Source organism: Nematolebias whitei, chromosome 18 (assembly GCF_014905685.2).
Source record: "Nematolebias whitei isolate Nwh7 chromosome 18, NemWhi1, whole genome shotgun sequence".
NCBI lineage: Eukaryota > Metazoa > Chordata > Actinopteri > Cyprinodontiformes > Rivulidae > Nematolebias > Nematolebias whitei.
The window spans coordinates 2,367,643-2,390,692 of NC_056515.1; the positions used below are offsets into that span (position 1 = coordinate 2,367,643).

The 23,050-nt window shown below is 45.4% G+C and overlaps 1 protein-coding gene across 1 annotated transcript in view; it reads left to right on the forward strand.

Annotated features, from left to right (window-relative positions):
- scai (suppressor of cancer cell invasion) overlaps positions 1–23,050 on the forward strand; it is a 67,401-nt gene that overhangs the window by 39,827 nt on the left and 4,524 nt on the right. Inside the window, exons 10-11 of the mRNA XM_037692500.1 lie at positions 16,549–16,650; positions 16,802–16,880. Coding sequence (XP_037548428.1) covers positions 16,549–16,650; positions 16,802–16,880 — 181 coding nt within the window. The remainder of the gene's footprint in view (positions 1–16,548; positions 16,651–16,801; positions 16,881–23,050) is intronic.

Genomic DNA, 23,050 nt, shown 5'->3' on the forward strand with positions numbered 1-23,050 from the left:
CCCCCCAAAGAAAACGGTCAATAGCCTTGTCCTGCTCCAAATTTTTCAGGCAATCTATTAACTTTTTCTTGTAACCACTTCCTGGATCTCTTTTCAGAGGTTCATAAGTGGTTAAGTCACTAAGGAGTGTCATAACTTTCTCATGATAGTCTTTCTGGTTCAAAATCACTGTGCACCTTCCTTTGTCTGCTGGGAGAATGATGATGTTTTTGTCCTTGCTAAGAGTGGTGAGTGCATCCCTCTCCTCTCTACTGATGTTGGAAGGTGGTGGTTTGGCATTGCTGAGGCAGGATGAAACTTTGATTCTGAGCTGTTCTGCTTCACCCTCTTTCATTTTGTTGTTGCGGATGGCTGACTCAGTAGCTGTGATCATCTCCACCAGAGGAACAAAACAGCCACTGGCCAAAAGGATGGACCAGCACAGAAGATCAACATCATCAGGCCAGGACTCTGCGGTCTACACTCATCTCCAGGCCAGCGGTCACTCTTTCAGGGATGAAGATGTTCACATCCTGGACAGAGAGGAACGATGGTTTGAGAGAGGAGTAAAGGAGGCCATCTTTGTGAAAAGAAACCGTCCATCGTTAAACAGGGGTGGAGGCCTACGTGTTCAACTGTCCCCCTCTTACAATGCTGTGATTGCTAGTATCACTCAGCCCTCTGTGAATAGTAAACAGCCATCAGTGTGCTAATGATCCATTGTTAGGCTGATGGTCCTTCTTGAGCATGTGATCAGCTGGTTTTGGTTGTCAGCAGCAAAACTGGCTGATCCACTCTGAGAAGGTGCTATTTAAGAGACTGAGCTGAATACAGCACCTCAGACTGAAGAAGTCTCTCAGATGAGAGACAAAACGTTTCTACATTTTTTTGTTGATTTGCTTTGTTTTGTTTTTTTGAATGTCCAGAAGACCAGATTTAACTTTTTTAGACAAGAAAATTATATATATAAAAAACTAAACAAAAACAGCTGCATTATAAAGTGATGTAAAATACTAAAAACAGGAACATGTCTGTGTTGGTTTATGCCATGAACTTAGCAGATGTTTGAAACCATTTAATCACTTTAATATCCACTTTAAAGATATGAATTAAATAAACATGTTTTGTGTTAGCATGTTTTAATTCTAACTTTGAAACGTATCTAACATTAATAAAACTTACCTCAAGTTGCCTTTTTGGACATGCATGTATATATTTTTACAAATTGTTCTTGCCTATAGAGAGGAGATTATTACAGCCTCATATAAAATGGTAAATGGACTGTACTTATATAGCACCTTTCTATCTTATTTCAAGATACTCAAAGCTCTTTACAACAATCTGTGCCTCATTTACCCATTCATACAGCTCTATACTAGATCTCTACAAAGCTAATTGAACAAATCATTCTAAGGAGACTAATCAGAGCTTTATCACATTCATACACTGATGGGACACACATCAGAAGCGATGATGGGTTCAGTGTCTTGCCCAGGGACATTTCGGCATGTGACTGCTGGTGGATTCGAACCTCCAACTCTTGCACTGAAGGACGACTGCTCTAACCACTCAGCCACAGTGGCCAATAATGATGATGATATCGGTACGGTATCGGTCGATATTCAGATGTAGGTATCGGGATTGGATCGGAAATTTTAAAATATGGATCGGTGCATCCCTAATAAAAACATTATGTCGAACAGCAGCACGAACATGAGCATGAGTGTGTGAGCAGATGAGCACGCATGAACACATCAACATGAAACAGATCAGCAGCAACATGATGTGATTTTTCAGTGATTATTCTGGTTAGATATTCATGAGTCTAACTGCTTCAGGGTAGAAGCTGTTCCTCAGTCTAGTGGTTCTACACTTAATGCTCCTTAACCTCCTTCCTGAGGGAAGCGGGGCAAAAAGTGTGTGTGCTGGGTGAGTGTGGTCCTTCATGATGCAGATGGCCTTCTTCCTGCATCTAGAGGTGTAGTTGTCTGTGATGGTGGGGAGACTGACTCCAACAAACTTCTTCTGTGCAGCCTTCACCACTCTCTGCAAAGCTTTTCTTTTTGCAGCTGTGCAGCCTCCATGCCACACATTAATGCTGGAGCACAGGATGCTCTCAACTGCACACCTGTAGAAGGAGGTGAGGACTGAGCTTCCCAGTCCAGCTCGTCTCAGCCGCCTGAGGAAGTAGAGTCTCTGATGAGCTTTCTTGATCAGTGTTGTTGCTCCAGCTGAGGTTGTCATTCATGTGTACACCCAAGCTGGAGACCACTTCCACCGCAGATCCTCTTATGTTCAGGGGGGTATAGGTGCGCTTATTCCTTCTGAAGTCCACAATCATCTCCTTTGTCTTCTTCACATTGATGTGAAGGTTATTTTCTTTGCACCAGCTCTCCAGGTGTTCCACCTCCTGCTTGTAACTGGACTCATCATTGTTTGTGATGCATCCCACCACCGCTGTATCATCTGCAAACTTTACAATGTGACAGCCTGAATGGGTAGCTGCACAATCATACGTGAGCAGAGTAAACAGGAGAGAGCTCAACACACATCCCTGAGGAGAGCCAGTGCTGAGGGTTATGGTGGAGGAGGAGAAGTTGTGGATCCTCACTGACTGTGGTCTGTTTGTTAAGAAGTCTAGTACCAGTTGCAAATGGAGGGGCTTAATCCTAGTGTGAATATTTTGTCCATCAGGGTTTGGGGGATCATGGTGTTGAAGGCAGATGTGAAGTCCACAAAGAGCATACAGACGTAAGAGTCTTTCTGCTCCAGGTGGTTGAGCACAGTGTGGACCACAGAGGAGATGGCATCCTCTGTTGATCGGTTCTCGCGGTATGCATACTGATGAGGGTCCTCATTGATGTTGATGGTTGTATTGATGTGGGTCATGAACAGTTTTCAAAGCATTTAGCAACTATCGGGGTGAGGGCCACTGGCCGATAGTCATTCATACCAGTCACTGTAGAGCTCTTTGGAACTGGGATGATGGTGGCAGTCTTCAGGCAGGTGGGAACTGTCTCCAGGGTAAGTGAGGAGTCAAAGATGTCTGCCAGCACCTCGCAGAGCTGATCAGCACATTCTTTCAACACTTTTCCGGGGATGTTGTCTGGGCCGGTTGCCTTGTGCGGATTATTCCTCCTGAAGGTACTCCTTACTTCTGCTGAGGTCATGCTGAGATGCTCTTTATCCCGTGGTGAGGTGAGTCTGGTGCTGGGTGGTCTGTTCGGGTCTTCAAAGCATGTATAGAACTTGTTGAGGGCATCAGGCAGAGATGGCTCTTTGAGGCATTGTTCGCTCCTTCCTTTATAATCAGTTAAGCACTTAATGCCCCTCCACATGCTCCGAGGGTCTTTTGAGGTGAATTGACCCTTGATCCTCTGTGCATATGTGGCCTTGGCCCTCTTAATACCAGCAACCAGCTCATTCCTTGTCCTTCTCAGCTCCTCTGAGTTTCCAGACCTGAAGGCAGTGTTCCTGGCTTCCAGCAGGGTGCGCACCTCTGCATTCAGCCAAGATTTTCTGTTCGGATAACTTTTAACATATCTGATAGTGGAGACTGTGTCAGTACATGTACTAATGTAACCCAGAACTGAGGATGCGTATCCAGATCAAGCGATCCTCCATTTTCAGCAGTTTCTCTGAAAACCTGCCAGTCTGTTCGATCAAAACAATCTCTCAGTATGGGCCCGCTGTCCTGGATCCAACATTTAACTTTCTTTTGTACCGGTCTGGAACGTCTCAGTGCGGAAGGTAAGCAGGAGCCATTAAGATTGAGATGTGGTCTGACAGTCCTAGGTGGGGGTGTGGTTAAGCTTTGTATGCATCTTTTACGTTTGTGTAAACACGGTCCAGCGTGTTGTTTCCACGTGTAGGTATGCCCACATGCTGGTAAAAACTTGGGAGGCAGTCCTTTAGATTCAAGTGATTAAAGTCTCCGGCCACTATGTAAAGAGCCTCAGGGTGTTTGTTCTGCAGCGAGCTGAGGAGATCGTGGAGCTCCTGCAGAGCGTCATTAGCATTAGCATCTGGTGGAATGTAAACAACGCTAATGAAAGTCACTGTGAACTCACAGGCTAGATAAAGGGCCGGCATTTCATTGTTATCTGCTCCAAAGCCTTTGAGCATGAGTTTTTTACAACAGTACAGTTTGTGCACCAACTTTTACTCACATAAATGCATACTCTGCCTCCCCGTGATTTCCCCGTTAGCTCGCTGCAGCGGTCCGCTTGAATAAAAAGTCTGTCATCCAGCTGAAAGACTGTATCCGGTGTTTCACTTGTTATCAATGTTTCTGTGAGGCAAAGCACCACACACTTCATCATGTCTTCTGAGGCACCCGCTCTCAGACGAAGCAAATCCATCTTGTTGTCCAACGAGCAGACGTTCGACAGAAAGAGAGATGGCATCGAGAGTTTTCCAGCTTTAGCTTTAGCTTGTAGCCTCACCAGAACCCCCGCCCGGCGTCCTCTCTTTTTAAGCTGGGAACAGCGCTTCCTCCTCTGCCTGTTAGAATGCCTCTGCCGCAGCTTCCAGGTAGATGACTTTAAGATCTGCATTCTGCCGAGCGTAGTTTTGAGTTTGTTGCTGATTTCTGCTATATTTCGTGGCACATCCGCTCCTATTCTCATCAATTCGGTTCGGCTATAGTTCACACGCATAAATCGTGCAGAGTCAGGCACAGGGTCAATATCAAAACTTATAAAAACTGGGATAGTATCTGGAGCCTGTGAAGCTGCAACTGCTCTGAGCGCGGGCCCCCATTTAGACGAGCCCGCATTAATGTTACGTTCACCATGAACATAATACATTAAGGAGGACATGGGACACAAATATGGAGGTTCAAACATTCAGTTTATTTAAACGGCTGCTGCTTCTTGAAAAAAAATAAAAAGACCAGGAACCCCCAGTTCCCGTGTCCACCAAAAAGACACAAAAAATGCCCCAAAGTATTGAACTTAAAGATGGACCTGGTGATCTGGTCAAACAGAACAAAAAAGGTACCACAGTGGGCCAACCCTATACAGGGCCGTCAAAGCCCTTGGGTACAAGATTAAAAACTGCAAAAACCCTTATTACAAAAGAAAAGACGAAAACAGGACAACCGGTCCCACCAGGCCAAAATTACTATAAAACCATGCAAAAAGTTAATAAATGTTATCAGTTGGCTGAGAGGGACCATAAAATAAAAGAGTGAGTCCGAGAGAGGTCTAAAAAGGAATGAGCATCTGAGAGGGTTCAAAAAACAGAGTGAACCGGTGAGAGGCAGCTAAAAAAAATGTGGGAGTCTGAGAGGAGCTGAGCTCCCTGAAACCAGCCTATTTATGGGCGGGCAGAAAAGGCCACAGGCCAAAACAATTAAAGGTTAATTAGCTAATAAAAACTCAAAACATGTCCAAAGGACAAAATGGTAAGGCCAATGTGTCCCAGGCACATAATTGTGAACATCTCGCCGGCCGCAAAGTAGTCTCTTCTCCTCTGTGAACACCGCCCGAGTCCTGGCCACACTTGCCGTATAATCCGCATTAATGATGATTGGCGATTCCTTGAAGCAGAGCGGGTTGTGACTGCACGCACGTCGTAATATTTCCACACAGTCTCGGTAGTATTGCAGTTTAGCTACAATAACTCTCAGCTTATCACCGGACTTCTTCCTGCCTGGCGTTCGGTGCAAGCGTTCAAGCACCTTGTCCTGCTGCAGGACCTCCGTGAGCATATTAGCAACCGCTGTGGTGAAGCTTCACTCCAGCGTCTCAGGGACTCCCATGTTGCACTTTCTCATACGTCCCTTTCCATCTTCACATTTTTTTTAATCCCATTTTTCTCGTCTTTCAGTTTCGTCACGGTTCTGTGAAGAGCCTAAACCTCATCCGACCAGGTGGACAGTTCGTCTTCAATATTTTTAACACTCAGTTTAACCTGGTCCAGTTTGGCTCTGAATGCCATGGTGCCGTTAGCCACCTCTGCCCTCACTGCTTGAAGTTCACCCTTAATAAAAGAGAGATCCTCTGTGAGGGCAGCTTTCATTCATTCAACCTTTATTAATACAGGTTTATCCCATTGAGCCCGGGGACTCATTTACAAGAGAGACCTGATTTTAACAGAGTGATAACAACAGTGGACAACAAAGACAACTTAGAAAATCATAAATGATGCATACATATTGAGAATAATAAGTGAAATAAAATGGTGTTAAAAAATGAAACAAAAATCAACTAGATTGTAAGGCGATGTAGAAAACTAAAAACAGGAACATGTCTGTATTGGTATTTGCCAGGAACTTAACAGATGTTTGAAGCCGCATAGAGAGGTCAAGGTCAAGAGCTTCAGATCTATTTGCAAGATATTCCAGGAAACAGGAGCAGAGTAGGGGAAGGCCCTTTTGTCTAGTTTGAGCCGCAAAGAGGGAACAATGCATGTAATAATGTCCTGAAAGCGCACGCTGTAGCTGCACTCACGCAGTGACATGTAGGAGGAGATGTATGAAGGCAACAGACTAAGATGTGATTTAAAGATGAAAAGGTACCAGTGAGAGTCTGCGTGAAGTTAATGATGACCAGTTATCCAGTGAATACAAGGTGCAGTGGTGGGTACAGTAAAACCAGCCACTACGGAGCACAAGCCAGTGTATCTCTTGTGCCGGCCCCAAGCCTGGGTAAATGGTGAGGATTGTGTCAGAAATGGCATCCGATGGAAAACACTTTTGCCAAAACCATAATGCGAGTTCATCAAAGTGAAACCATACGGGATCAGTTGAGGCCTGGGTTAACAACGACCGCCACCGGTGCTGTTGACAAACAGGGTGCCGTCGGAAATTGTGCTACTGTTAGTCGAAGACCACGAGGAGGGAAACGTGTCAGGAGACAGAGGGAGAAGAGGAAAGTGAAAAATGTAGGACTGAGGGTTGCAACTCTAAATGTGGAGACAATGACAGTCAAAGGTAGGGAGCTGGCTGACATGATGCAGAGAAGAAAGGTAGATGTTTTATGTATCCAAGAGACCAAGTGAAAGGGCAGCAAGGCTTGCAGCATTGGAGCAGGGTTCAAACTGTTTTACCATGGTGTGGATAGAAAGAGAAATGGAGTAGGGGTGGTCCTGAAGGAGGAGTTGGCAAAGAATGTAGTAGAGGTGAAGAGAGTGTCAGATAGGGTGATGTGTCTGAAGGTAGAAGTAGAAGGTCTGATGTTAATATCGTCAGTGGTTATGCTCCACAGGTTGGATGTGATGAGGAGGAGAAAGATACATTTTGAAAAGATCTGGATGAAGTGATGGAGAGTATTCCCAGGGAGGAGAGAGTGGTGATCGGAGCAGACCTGAATGGACATGTTGGTGAAGGAAACAGAGGGGATGAGGAAGAGATGGGTAGGTTTGGTGTCAAGGAAAGAAACCAGGAAGGACAGATGGTGGTGTATTTTGCCAAGAGAATGGAAATGGCTATAGTCAATACCTATTTCCAAAAGAGGGAGGAGCATAGAGTGACCTATAAGAGTGGAGAAAGGAGTGCGCAGGTCGACTACATTCTGTGTAGAAGATGAAACCTGAGGGAGATTGGGGACTGTAAGGTTGTGACAGGGGAGAGCGTGGCCAGACAGCAGCGGATGGTTGTGTGTAGAATGACTGTCGTGAAGAAGAAAAAAAGAGTAAAATCAGAGAAGAAAACCAAATGGTGGAAGCTGAAAAAGAAGGATGTTGTGAGAAATTCACTGAACAGCTGTTAAAGGCTCTGGGTAGTCAGAAAGAGCTTCCAAATGACTGGGCTACTACAGCAACAGTCAATAGAGAGACAGGTAGGAAGGTACTTGGTGTGTCTTCTGAACAGAGAATGGATGATAAGGAAACCTGGTGGTGGAATAGTGAAGTGCAGGATGCCGTTCAAAGAAAGAGATTAGCCAAGAAGAAATATGGCGGTGAGAGGACTGAAGAGAAGAGACAGGAATATAAGGAGATGTGACCTAGAGCAAAGAGGGAAGTAACTAAGGCAAAGCAGATGGCGTACAATGAGTTGTATGGGAGACTGGACACAGAGAAGTATGTTAGACTGGTACAGGAGATGTATGAGGACAGCAAGACATGTATGAGGACAGCAGGACATGTATGAGGACAGCGGGACATGGATGAGGACAGCAGGACATGTATGAGGACAGCAGGACAGTGGTGAAATGTGCTGCAGGAGTGACAGATAGCTTCAAGGTGGAGGTGGGATTGCATCAAGGATCGGCTTTGAGCCCCTTCTTGTTTGCTCTGGTGATGGACCGACTAACAGATGAGGTCAGGCAAGAATCCCCATGGACGATGATGTTTGCAGATGACATTGTGATCTGTGATGAGAACAGGGAACAGGTGGAAGAGAACTTGGAGAAGTCGATTTATGCACTTGAAAGAAGAATGAAAGTCAACCGTAGTAAGACAGAGTACATGTGTGTGAATGAGAGGGAGCCCGGTGGAACAGTGAGGCTACATGAAGCAGAGGTCACAAAGGTGCAGGGGTCCACTGTCCAGGAAAATTGGGAATGTGGTAAAGAAGTGAAAAAGAGTGTCCAGGCAGGATGGAGTGGATGGAGAAAAGTTTTAGGATTGATTTGTGACAAAAAGGTGCCAGCAAAGGTCAAAGGAAAAGTTTACAAGACAGTGGTGAGAGACCAGCTATATTGTATGGTCTGGAGACAGTGGCATTGACAAAAAGACAGGAGAAAGAACTGGAAGTGGCAGAAATTAAGATGCTAAGGTTCTCCTTAGGAGTGACGAGGCTGGATAAGATTAGGAATGAGATCATCAGAGGTACATCACAGGTTGAACAACTGGGAGATAAAGTTAGGGAGGCCAGATTGAGGAGATGGTTTGGACATGTCAAGAGGAGGGACCGTGGGTATACAATGTCACCGTAGTCAATGGAGGGAAGGAAAGTCACAGTTACAAGGCATTTTCTAGCATTCAGAGTCAGACAGGATCTATTTCTGAAAAAAGAAACCAAATTTAACTTTCAGTTTCCTTACCAAGTTTTCCACGTGGAGCTTAAAAGAGAGATAGGAATCGACCAAGATACCCAAATATTTGTAGGAATTGACAAACTCAATAGAGGCACCATTCGAAGATAAAATCTAATGAAGAACTGCTAGGGCTGACTTCCTGTTTGTAAACAGCATCCCTTTGGTTTTGTTGGCGTTCAGGACAAGTTTGAGATGGAACATATCAGACTGGACGATTTCAAAGGCAGATTGCAAAAGCTGGAAAACCTTAGTAACTGTTTTTGCTCGACAATAAACAACTGTATCATCAGCATAGAAATGTAAGGATGCAACATGGATGCTCTGACCTACATTACCTATGTAGATTGTAAAGAGGGTGGGTTCTAAGACTGAGCCTTGTGGTACACCATTGTTGACTGTTAAATAGCTGGAGGAAGTACCATTACATTGAACCCCTTTCCTCCGGTCTGAGAGATAGTTAGTGAACCAACCAATGGTGTGAGCTGAAAAAACAATTTCTGAGAGCTTATGACATAAGATGTCATGGTCTACGGTGTCAAAAGCTTTAGACAGGTCTAAGCAACATTCAGCACAATAGTCCTTCGCATCCAGTGCTTCAGCAACATCATTAAAAACCTTCAGCAAAGTAGTCATTTGTGCTGTGTTGTTTCCTGAAACCATAGTTATGGGGAGGAAAGATGTTAAACAAGTCCAAATACTTTTTGAATTGAGAATTTATCCGTTTTTCTAGAACCTTAGCTAAAATACAGCGTTTAGAGATTGGTCGATAGTTGCTCAGTGAGGTGGGGTCACATCCTTCATTTTCAATTTAATTAAATTTTCTGCCTTTATTGAAGCTAGAATGTCTGACTTCAAAGCTGACACACCCATCTCTCTGGGACCTGGTGAGGGCGGAGCTGAGTCCCCAACTTTAGAAATACTGTGGCCTGAGGCGGTGTCGGGCCCAGCAGCCACGGATCTCGTACTTATATTATTTCAATTTTGTCACCATTCTTCAGCATTGCCGAGTCAATCACACAGCAATGTTGAATACTGGAGCATCCAACGCAAAGGCAGTGAGGATATCTTCATGAAAGGCAGTTTTCAGGCAGAACTGGCGGGAGCCCAAGCTTAATACACCCTACTGCACCGCCACCATATTGTTCCTTCCCAAGAGCAGATATTTTAACAGTTTTTTTAAAATGTTAAAACATTATTATGGTATTTTATGTTTTAAATTGTTTATTAGCTTAGCATAAAAGTCTAGGAGGCATAAAATGGAACTATGGGACCTTTGTGATCTATAAATTTGTTTATAAAATTTGTTTTCAAAAAGCGTTCAATACAAAAACATATACATTTTTTTTTTATTATTTATGAAGGACTGAGAATGTATTGTTTGAAAGAGAGAAAAGGATGAATATAGAAGCTGTTACCACATAATTTGTGGCCACTCATTGCCATAGTGATTCCCGCCCTTTTTTAGACCCATAAGCTGCTGAGTCCCTAGTTGCCATAGCGATTCCTCTGTGTGTAAGCTGAAAGTGGTAGGGGCTTTAGACAGCAGCAATTCAGGTAGAAACAGTAAGCCTCTGACAAATAGTGTTTGTGGGAAAACTATTAGTCAGATCAAAGAAGTTCTTGACCCGTGAGCAGCAGAAGGTTCTGATGGTGCCACAGATTCAGTTTGATGATTTGATGGTTCTACAAAGTTTAATGGAGGAGACATGAGAGTTAAATTTTCGTTTTTTTGTCTTTTTTGTGTATATTGAATTAGTTAGATGCTAAGAAAACAAAACTTTTATTGGATTTTAAGTTCAAGTTCAGGTCAGGTTTATTGTCATTCTCATCACATGTGTTACATGAGGTGGAACAAAATTATGTACTCAAGGTCCCAGTTACACCCAACAATAGGAAAAATATAAAGTGTAAAAAGAAACTGTATATAAGAATCTAAGATGCACACCAAGACATAAGCTAAACGGCATGCCAAAACATCCAAGATACACGCTAAATACAAACTGGATTCCAAAAAAGTTGGGACACTAAACAAATTGTGAATAAAAACTGAATGCAATAATGTGGAGATGGCAAATGTCAATATTTTATTCGTAATATAACATAGATGACAGATCAAAAGTTTAATCTGAGTAAATGTAACATTTTAAAGGAAAAATGTGTTAATTCAAAATTTCACAGTGTCAACAAATCTCCCAAAAAGTTGGGACAAGTAGCAATAAGTGGCTGGAAAAAGGAAAATGAGCATATAACGAACAGCTGGAAGACCAATTAACACTAATTGAGCTTTCCAAGATGGCGCCGGTGTGTAGGGCTGCCCGTCTCTCGCTCTCTGCTTGTATTTTATTTTTGTTATTTTTACAATGGTTTGTGCAGTGTGCCGAGTCATATTTTCAGTATGATCGTCGGGCACTTTTGGAGCTCCGTACATTTGCTGAAATTCCCGCGGAGTTTTTGAACAGCGGCCATCACTCTCCTCCACCGGTCCTATCTGAGATTCGTGCGTTCCTTCTGCGTGACCCTGGCCTTTCTCCATGGAGGAAACGTCGCAGACGTCGTGGGAAGCGTGCAGGGATTTTGGTGAAACTGAGGCAAAGTGTGGATTATTCTAACAGGACTCGCTCTGGATCTGATCATCTCCTCTCTGACCCGTGGTGCTCCCGGGGCCCGGCTGCTGGCCAGCTGCCCGCGCGCTCAGTCCATGTGAACACCTGGAGTTGTTTACCTGTGCGCCGCACCAGCAGACCAGGAGGAGCTGTTCTTCATAACCTGCGCCCGCTGGCGCGCGCGTCTCCATCCACGGCTGTGCCTGTGTTGGACAATATCAGGATGTGTTTAATCAACGCAAGGTCTGTTTCCAACAAGACGTTTATCCTCAATGACTTTTTTAAAGATGAGGAGTTGGATTTTCTGTTCGTCACAGAATCTTGGATTTCTGATGGTGAGTCCAGCGCCCTGGTGGAACTACTTCCTCCGGACTGTGTATGTTGCAATGCCCCGCGGCCATCAGGTCGGCGCGGGGGGGGGATTATTAACAGTTTTTAAAGCAAACTTTGCGTGTAAACAGTTGTCCATCCCGGTGTCCCGCGCCAGCTTCGAGCTGAGCGCCTTTGAACTTGGACACTCTCCTCCGGTCCTGTGTGCGCTCATCTACCGCCCACCTCGTTCTAAGGACTTCATAAATGAATTCTCTGACTTTTTGGCTGATATCACACAAAGATACACTCACTTTTTGCTTATTGGTGACTTTAATTTGCATGTGTGTTGTCAGGAGAAGCCCTTAGTGAAGGACTTTCTAGATTTATTGGACTCTTTTGGCTTAGCTCAGCAGGTGAGCGGCCCCACCCAGGAACATGGTCACACGCTGGACCTCGTTTTAACAAGCAATGTCTCTGTTTTTAATTTGAAAATCGGTGACAATGTTTTTTCAGATCACATGCCTGTATTGTTTGACTTCACCCCCCCTTGTCATACTGCTAAGACGTGCGTTCCTGCACGTACGCGTTCCATTAACCATTTCACTGCTTCTCGTTTTAATGAAGGTTTTAATTCTGAGAGGATCGAACAGCTCTCGGTGTCTCTTACCACTGAGGAGCTAACCTCTCAGTTCAGCTCTGCCTGTTTAAATGTTCTGGACCGTGTTGCTCCCCTTAAGACCAGAAAAACGAAACTTAAATCAGAGCCTTGGCTGAATGACGTCACGCGAGCCGTTAGGCGGCAGTGTCGCAAAGCTGAACGAAAGTGGAGAAAGGACAGGCTCCAGGTGTCTTTTCAAATGTTAAGGGAGAGTTGGCGTCACTATCAGAAAACCGTTAAAGCTGCCAAATGTAAATTATTTTCTGATTTAATTGTCTCCAACTCCCACAACCCCCGAGTTCTCTTCTCCACCCTGAACTCAGTTCTACACCTCAGTGAGCCTTCACCTCTGGAAGCCTCAACTGAGCTGTGTGAAAACTTCCTCCATTTCTTTTTAGAAAAAGTGGCAAACACCCGGGCACTCATTTCTCCACCAGCTCATGATCTGTCCATCCCATCTCAGTGTGTGGCTGTGTTTGACCACTTTGAGCCCATCTCTCTGTCCTCTCTGGAGCAGGTAATGTGCAGCATGAAGCCTTCTGGTTCCCCCTTTGATGTGGTCCCCCCTCGACTGCTAAAGGAAGTTTTTCCTACCCTGGGTCCTTTTATCCTCGCTATTCTGAATAGCAGTTTATCCTCAGGTGTGGTGCCAAAGACTTTTAAACATGCTGCTGTCCAGCCCCTCCTGAAAAAACCTAACCTTGACCCCTCAGTCATGTCCAACTTCCGGCCTGTCTCCAGACTCCCATTCACCTCTAAACTACTGGAAAAAATTGTGGAGTCTCAGTTGAAACAGTTTTTGGGGGATCACGCTATCCTTGAGTTATTCCAATCTGGCTTCAAATCTCTCCATAGCACTGAAACTGCTCTACTGAAGGTTTTTAATGACATTTTCATATCCACAGACGCAGGTGATTCTGTGCTGCTTGTCCTATTGGACCTTACATCTGCTTTTGACACCATCGACCACAAGATCCTCATTTCTAGACTGGAGCAGTGGGTGGGCATCACAGGGTCAGCCCTTAAATGGTTTGGGTCCTACCTCTCTGACAGAACCTTCTGTGTCAATATCAAAGATTTCAGTTTGGCATCGACCGCACTCCAGTGGGGGGTACCGCAGGGGTCCATCCTCGGTCCCCTTCTCTTTTCTTTATACCTGCTGCCACTAGGTGCTATCTTCCGCAAACACGACATACCCTTTCATTTCTATGCCGATGATTGCCAAATTTACTTCCCCCTGAGGCACAGAGGCACACGCTCTATTCAGCCTCTTCTTGACTGCCTGGCTGACATCCGGGACTGGATGGCTTTAAACTTCTTAAGCTTCAATGAGAAGAAGTCTGAAGTCATGCTGTTCCATCCCAGTGGCTCACTCATGAACTATGACATTGACCTATTCTCTCTAGCCCCGCTAGAGAAACAAAAGGTGACTAATCTGGGGGTGATAATGGACCCGTCCTTAAAACTCAACAGTCACGTAAACATGATGGTCAAATCCTGTTTTTTTCAGCTGAGACGGCTGTCTAAGCTGAAGCCTATACTCTCCAAAAAGAACCTTGAGACAGTGATCCACGCCTTCATAACATCTAGGCTTGATTACTGCAATTCACTTCTGTTTGGAATCAGTCAGTCCTCCATTGCTCGTCTACAACTGGTCCAAAATGCTGCAGCCCGATTTTTAACTGGTACAGGCTATAGAGAGCACATCACGCCAGTTTTGGCCTCCCTGCACTGGCTACCCATTCACCTTCGGATCCATTTCAAAATTCTCATGTATGTTTTTAAATCACTGAACAGTTCCGCCCCATCCTATCTCACTGATCTTCTGCAGCCATATGTCCCACCGCGCTCTCTGAGGTCAGCAGACCAGATACTTCTCTCAGTCCCAGAAACCCGTCGTAAGCTCAGAGGTGACAGGGCTTTCTCCGTTGCAGGTCCACGACTGTGGAATGAGTTGCCACTGAGTGTCCGGCAGGCTCCCACACTCTCAGTCTTTAAGTCTCGCTTGAAGACCCACTTCTATTCGCTTGCCTTTAACACGGTGTGATTTGTTTTGGTCCGGTCTGTTCTCTACTCTGTTGGCCATTTTAGTTAGCTCTTGCTGCTATTTGTATCTGTATTTCTATTTTATGTTTTCCTGTCTGCTGTGCATGTTTGTGTTCTTTTGTACAGCACTTTGGTTGGCCTTGTTGCTGTTTTAAGTGCTATATAAATAAATTGGTATGGTATGGTATGGTAATTAGGTCAATTGACAACAAGATTGGGTATGAAAAGAGCTTATCAGAGTGTCCGTGTCTCTCAGAAGCCAAGATGGTAAGAGGATCACCAATTCCACCATTTGTTGCGCAGAAAGATAGTGCAGCAATACTAGAATGGTGTTAACCAGCGTAAAATAGCAAAGACTTTTAAGTTATCATCATCAACCGTGCATAACATCATCAAAAGATTCAGAGAATCTGGAACAATCGCTGTGCGTAAGGGTCAAGGCCGTAAAACTCTACTGGATGCTCGTGATCTCCAGGCCCTTAAACGTCACTGCACCTCAAACAGGAATGCCACTGTCAAGGAAATAACAGAATGGGCTCAGGAATACTTCCAGAAAGCATTGTCAGTGAACACAATCCACCGTGCCATCCGCCGTTGCCAGCTGAAACTCTACAGTGCAAAGAGGAAGCCATTTCTAAGCAAGCTCCACAAGCTCAGACGTTGCACTTGGCCAGGGGTCATTTAAAATGGAGTGTGGCAAAATGGAAGACTGTTCTGTGGTCAGGTGAGTCACGATTTGAAGTTCTTTATGGAACACTGGGACGCCATGTCATCCGGACCAGAGAGGACAAGGATAGCCCAAGTTGTTATCAACGCTCCGTTCAGAAGCCTGCATCACTGATGGTATGGGGTTGCATGAGCGCTTGTGGCATGGGCAGCTTGCATGTCTGGAAAGGCACCATTAATGCAGAGAACTATGTTCAGGTTCTAGAACAACATATGCTCCCATCTAGACGTCATCTCTTTCAGGGAAGACCCTGCATTTTTCAACACGATAATGCCAGACCACATTCTGCAGCAATCACAACATCATGGCTACGTAGGAGAAGGATCCGGGTACTGAAATGGCCAGCCTGCAGTCCAGATCTTTCACCTATAGAGAACATTTGGCGCATCATAAAGAGGAAGGTGCGACAAAGAAGGCCCAAGACGATTGAACAGTTAGAGGCCTGTATTAGACATGAATGGGAGAGCATTCCTATTTCTAAACTTGAGAAACTGGTCTCCTCTGTCCCCAGACGTCTGTTGAGTGTTGTAAGAAGAAGGGGGGATGCCACACAGTGGTAAAAATGGACTTGTCCCAACTTTTTTGGGATTTGTTGACGCCATGAAATTTGGAAACAACAGATTTTTCCCTTAAAATGATACATTCTCTCAGTTTAAACTTTTGATCTGTGATTTGTGTTCTATTCTGAATAAAATATTAGATGTTGGCACCTCCACATCATTGCATTCAGTTTTTATTCACAATTTGTTTAGTGTCCCAACTTTTTGGAATCCGGTTTGTACTAATAATGCAAAACAATACGGTGTAACAACAGCAGCCTGAACATGAGTCTGGTGAGCAGATGGGTATGAATGAATACAGCAGCATGAGAATTCAAGAGATTTCCATTAATTTTTGAACAAAAAAACAATAAAAAGTGTAAAAGTTTAAAAGTCACAGTTTTAACATACCAAAATGCATTTAGGTATTTTTGACATTTAAATTGATAAAATAGCACAAAGTCTGCAATAATAGTTATAAAACAAACAAACAAACAAAAAAAATCAGGAAAACAACATTCTGAAGTATTCCATCAGCCTCTCAGTTTACAGGATTAATTAAAACAAAGTGTTCAGAAGCAAACTTGTTTACTTCTGTTATTTGGACATCAGATGAACAGGATGGATGTTCCTCCTGAATGTTTCTTGTACACAACCTGAACCTAAAGACATCTTTGTGTTTAAACTATGCTCTCTACAGGAACCCAGTGAGAAACAAGCAAAAAGAGAAAATCCTCATAAATATTTACTGTACAAACCAACGTTCAGCCAGCTTTTTACATTCCTGTCTGCCTCCTTTAAGGTCAGTGTTCAGGTTTTATCATCCGATGTTTCTGCGTCTGACTCCAGTGTCTCTTAAATAAGCTTTGATTTAGCTCATTTTTTACCTGCTGGTATGTCAAACTGAAATCTTCTGGTTTATTGTTGCAGTCATTTGTGTTTGTTATTTTCAGGAGTTACCTGCCAACAGTGTGCTGCTGGTGTATTTATCAGCTACAGGAGTCTTCCCAACAGGACATTCAGATTATGAAGGTAAAATAGTTAACATGTTGTGCTTCAAGTATGAAATGAACTGTAATCAGATCATCTGCGGACACTCGATTGAGAGTTTTCAATTGGTAATGTTGTCAGCTCACCTGTAGCGCTGCACATGATGTTAATATTCCAAGAGAACCGTTCACTCAGTGTTACGAGCACCTTTTCTATTTCTTATGGGCTTCACCCTTTAAGAGCTGACACTAGTGAGTTCACCCCGTACACAGCGTGCCAACACTGAAAAAATTTTTTGTCCACACCCACCCACTGTGTGGGCCTACCTTGGGTCCATATAAATTGCCTCGGGGCCATAGATCGGCTTCCCATTTTCTTCAGCCAGCGAAGACAACACTAAGAGAATTCTAAAGAGCAAGAAGATGTCATCCAGTGGAGTAATTTACTTTTGTATGGCATGCAAGACGGGGCACAGCCTCTCTTCAGACCTGCACGTCGTCTGTGAAGGCTGCCTGAGGGCTGTGCACTCCCACCAAGTCGTGACGCCGCAGGCCTCCTGCCCATCTTGCAAACTTCTCCTGGCCAAGGAGAAGCAACGCTGCCTCAAGCTTTTTTCTTCCATCGAAGAAGAACCGAAGGAGAGCTACCCACTGGACAAGTTTCTTGACTTCCTCAACGCGAGGCAGGACTCGGACGTGTCCATCTCTGATGCTGAGATGGCTAACAGCCATGCTCCTTTCTCTCGAACGAGAGAGTTGGAGACAGAGCTGCCATCGACAGATGTGTCCCAGGGCATCCAAATGTCCACCAGCACCCTCCTCTCGGTGATTGAAGCGGTCATCGACGCGCTGCCAGAGATTATCCAGAGGACAGTGAGGGCGTGCGACTTGTTCGTGGCTGGGCTGGCGGCGCCGCTACCTACAAACCTCCTGGCGGGAAGATTTTCAACCCAGCACATCGGCCACCGGGATCCAGTCTGTCCTCGGTTTCTGGCGGTGTCTGTGTACCTCTCAGGTTTGGTCATGGAACCCCTGAAGCTGAGGGTTCCGGTCTCAACCAATGCACCCATCACCAAGGTGGAGGGGCTCACGGACCACGGTTTCCTGACTGTTCCTCCGCTGGAGCCCAGCTTGTCGTCTGTCTTTGGGGTGAGAGTGGCACGATACATTGGACGACGTATCATTCCACCATCCCCCAGCGACCAGCTGACCATGAGGCTCACTGATAGGATCCATCAGTGTTCGTTCCAGGTGGCTGCAGCAACGAACAATGTGGGTATGCTAGCTCTTAGCATATCCATAAAGACCAAGGAGCCGAACCTCTCCCCTGCAGAGCTGGACAAGCTCTGTGCCACTGCATACACCATCACAAACCTGTGCGCGACACAGGCAGTTTGTTCTGCCCGCATCTCAACTTGGGCGACCGTGCTGCAAAGGCAGATGTGGTTGAAACCTTTCTCATTCATCTTGAATGAGATTAGGAAGGAGCTGCTGGTAATGGGACCTGTTAGTCCAGACGGACTATTCAGCCCTCACTTCCACTTGGTCCTGGACCAGCCGCAATCCTCCTCAGATGCCTTGGAACAAGTCAGAAGACGTGTGACCTGACCTCATGCAGACCCTTTCTCCCCCTGAATGGCTGGATGCAGGCAGGAGCGCAGACACCAGCATCAGCTCCAAAGACGCTCCACGGTCGCAACTACATCTTTGGGGAACCCAACCACTACCGTTCCCAGAGGACAGTCTCCACAGCTACCTGGTGCTGGCAGAGGTCGTCAGCTAGTGTGGTCGTGATCCAACCCGCCGCAGGAGACACAGAAGAGGCAGCAGAAAAAATGACGAGTTGGGCGTGTGTGTGTAATTTTCAGTGTGAAGGTTTTAAAATAAAACACAAACTTCACTCAAAGAGGAGAATCCTCCATTCAGACAAGAAGGAGTCCCCTGTCACTCCTGTTTTACACACATCCTTCACACTAGCCTTAAACAAACACTTGAAGGACAGTGAAATTTGACTGTTTTCACACAACAACCATATGAGCAAATGGTGCAAGAGTGTGCTGTCCGTGCAGACTTTTTTCCTAATTTTTCCCCTCCTTCAGCTCCCTCCTCCCACCTGGCAGTGAAGGCGGGCACTGAGGACAGGCACTCAAACACACTGGGTGGAAAGGTAATCTTTAAACACACATTTAAAAGACGCCAGAACCCCCCCACCACCACCACCTCCACACACCCAGAATATAAACCCGTGGTCGGAGCGTGCGCTCTACGTGGGGGTTTTCCTCCTCACTCTTAAGCCCCCCTCTTTCAGCTGCTGGTGGAGGGGAGAGCTGAAGACAAGCGTCATCCTAAGCAGTGCTCGATTTACTCGCCTGGTCAGCCCACACAACCCACCCAGATGTGGCTGAGGGGTGGTGTGAGAGTAACAAGCAGCCCATTCATAGCAAGCCCCCCCCCACCCCCCCACCCCATATGAGTCCATGCAGAGCCTCCCTCTCTGCTAATGATGGTGGTAGGGGCTCATCATTTCTCACGCACGACACAAAATGCACACGCACACCTGCTTTCAGAACGCGGCACGGCGTGGTGGCATACATGCCAAATGAGCAAATGGATGTACCGTTTAATCACCAAAGGCTACACGCTGCCGTTTGCAGCAGCACCCCCGAGGTTCTACGGAGAGTTAGAAACCCGGTTAACATCTGCGGAACAGGGTCTGATTTTATAGGCCAAATTAGAGGAACTCCTGCTGAAAGACGTGATCTCGAGGGTTCCCCGTGGAAAGGAGAAGACCGGTTTTTACTCTCGGTACTTCCTAGTTCCAAAGAAGACAGGAGGTTCAAGACCCATTTTGGATCTGTCCTCCTTCAACAAACGTACAAAACCAGATTCCAAAAAAGTTGGGACACTAAACAAATTGTGAATAAAAACTGAATGGAATGATGTGGAGATGGCAAATGTCAATATTTTATTCGTAAATAACATAGCTGACAGATCAAAAGTTTAATCTGAGTAAATGTAACATTTTAAAGGAAAAATATGTTGATTCAAAATTTCACAGTGTCAACAAATCCCAAAAAAGTTGGGACAAGTAGCAATAAGTGGCTGGAAAAAGGAAATTGAGCATATAACGAACAGCTGGAAGACCAATTAACACTAATTAGGTCAATTGACAACATGATTGGGTATAAAAAGAGCTTCTCAGAGTGTCAGTGTCTCTCAGAAGCCAAGATGGTAAGAGGATCACCAATTCCACCACTGTTGCGCAGAAAGATAGTGCAGCAATACCAGAATGGTGTTACCCAGCGTAAAGTAGCAAAGACTCATCATCATCAACCGTGCATAACATCATCAAAAGATTCAGAGAATCTGGAACAATCGCTGTGCGTAAGGGTCAAGGCCGTAAAACTCTACTGGATGCTCGTGATCTCCGGGCCCTTAAACGTCACTGCACCTCAAACAGGAATGCCACTGTCAAGGAAATAACAGAATGGGCTCAGGAATACTTCCAGAAAGCATTGTCAGTGAACACAATCCACCGTGCCATCCGCCGTTGACAGCTGAAACTCTACAGTGCAAAGAGGAAGCCATTTCTAAGCAAGCTCCACAAGCTCAGACTTTTGCACTGGGCTAGGGGTCATTTAAAATGGAGTGTGGCAAAATGGAAGACTGTTCTGTGGTCAGATGAGTCACGATTTGAAGTTCTTTATGGAACACTGGGACGCCATTTCATCCGGACCAGAGAGGACAAGGATAGCCCAAGTTGTTATCAACGCTCCGTTCAGAAGCCTGCATCACTGATGGTATGGGGTTGCATGAGCGCTTGTGGCATGGGCAGCTTGCATGTCTGGAAAGGCACCATTAATGCAGAGAACTATATTCAGGTTCTAGAACAACATATGCTCCCATCTAGACGTCATCTCTTTCAGGGAAGACCCTGCATTTTTCAACATGATAATGCCAGACCACATTCTGCAGCAATCACAACATCATGGCTACGTAGGAGAGGGATCCGGGTACTGAAATGGCCAGCCTGCAGTCCAGATCTTTCACCTATAGAGAACATTTGGCGCATCATAAAGAGGAAGGTGCGACAAAGAAGGCCCAAGACGATTGAACAGTTAGAGGCCTGTATTAGACATGAATGGGAGAGCATTCCTATTCCTAAACTTGAGAAACTGGTCTCCTCTGTCCCCAGACATCTGTTGAGTGTTGTAAGAAGAAGGGGGGATGCCACACAGTGGTAAAAATGGACTTGTCCCAACTTTTTTGGGATTTGTTGACGCCACAAAATTTGGAAACAACAGATTTTTCCCTTAAAATGATACATTCTCTCAGTTTAAACGTTTGATCTGTGATTTGTGTTCTATTCTGAATAAAATATTAGATGTTGGCACCTCCACATCATTACATTCAGTTTTTATTCACAATTTGTTTAGTGTCCCAACTTTTTTGGAATCCTGTTTGTATAATGGAACGGCCGTTTCATATGCTGACGATAAAACGAGTATTCAAATGCGTCAGGCAGAGCGATTAGTTTGTCTCAGTGGACTTGAAATATGTTTTTTCATATCTCGATAATAAACAAACACAGGAGGTTCCTGCATTTTTTTCTTCCAGGAAGTTCTGCACCAATACAACCATCTCCCCTTTGGTTTTTCGCTTGCCCCATGCACATTCTCAAAATGCGTGGAAACAGCATTACAGCCTCTGTGCACAGCAGGGATGAGAGTCCTCTTTTACTTGGACGACCTTCTCCTCCTGACCCGGTCCAGGGAGGAAGCATAAATCCAAACAAGGGTTCTGGTGTCGCATCTATTTCATTTGGGCTTCACAATAAACTGAGAGAAAAGCTCAACTTTACCCTCCCAGCTCATCACCTTTCTGGGGGTGGACCTAAACTCGGTCACCATGACAGCCCTCCTGTCACAGCAAAGGAGGGTATCCCTGACATCACTGCTTCAGCATGTCAGGGTTCACAGGTCGGTGACAGCCCTGATAGTCATGCGTCGGCTAGGAAGGATGTCAGCGGTTCATGTCGTACCGCTAGGACTATTACACATGAGGCAACTGCAGATATGGTTCAATTATCTGCGTCTCATCCCCTCACATCGCAAGCACCACATGGTTACCATTTCTCGGTCAGTAGGGTGGACCTGAGTCACAGGGGAAACCCTCAGATCCTGTCAGAGGGGGTTCCCCTGGGTAAAGTGATGTCATTCAAGTCCATGTGGTGACATGTCTGTCCCAGACGGTGGGAGGAAGGTGGCCAGCCCACATGTCCCTCCATATAAACGTGTTGGAACTTCTTACAGTGGGGAAAATGATCAGACACTTTGCCCCACTTCTACACGTGATGGTCCATACAGACAATAGAACAATGGCAGTTTATATAAATCGCCATGGGAGCGTTCACTCAGTTCAGCTGCTGGACACGGCCAGAGAACTGCTCTGTTGGGTGCGCACACGTCTGCACTCTATCAGAGCAGTTTACATCCCAGGCATGCTAAACAGAGGAGCAGATATTATGTCCAGAGGGGGCCCTCAGGACAAAGATTGGAGCCTTCACCCGGATCTGATCCTTCAGATCTGGAACAGATTTAGGAGCGTAAAAGTGGATCTGATGGCCACTCGAGAAAATCTCTAAACCCATGGGATGCACTACCACTGGGGGTGAATGTGTTTGCACACAAACCATGGCCTCATAAGCTGCTTTATGGTTTTCCTCTGTCTCTGCTAATAGTGCAGTTATTGGAGCGGGTTCAAGAGGAACGGTTGAGGGCAATTCTGATCATCCCAGAACGCACGAGCACTTCATGGTTCTCAGTTCTACGACAGTTGATGGGCCAGCTCTGGAAGTTGCAGTGGCAAGAGGATGCCCTCTTAAAGGTGGGAGGAACAATCAGGAGCTCCCCAGTGATAGGTCAGCGCCTCTGGTCCTGGCCGCTGAACGGGAATGTTTAGAGAGAATGGGACTTTTTCAGGACGTGGTGCGCACAATCCAGGGTGCACTCGCATATTCCACCACGGCCTGTTATGCATACAAATAGACAGCTTTTCAGTTATGGTGCCTGGAGAGGGATGTGGATCCAATCTCATGCCCCTTAAGCTGCATTTTGTCCTTCCTGTAGTTGCTGATGGACAGGAACCTGGCTTTCAGCACAATTAAAACATACACCGCAGCCATCTCTTCCTGTCAAGAGGGTTTTAATGACA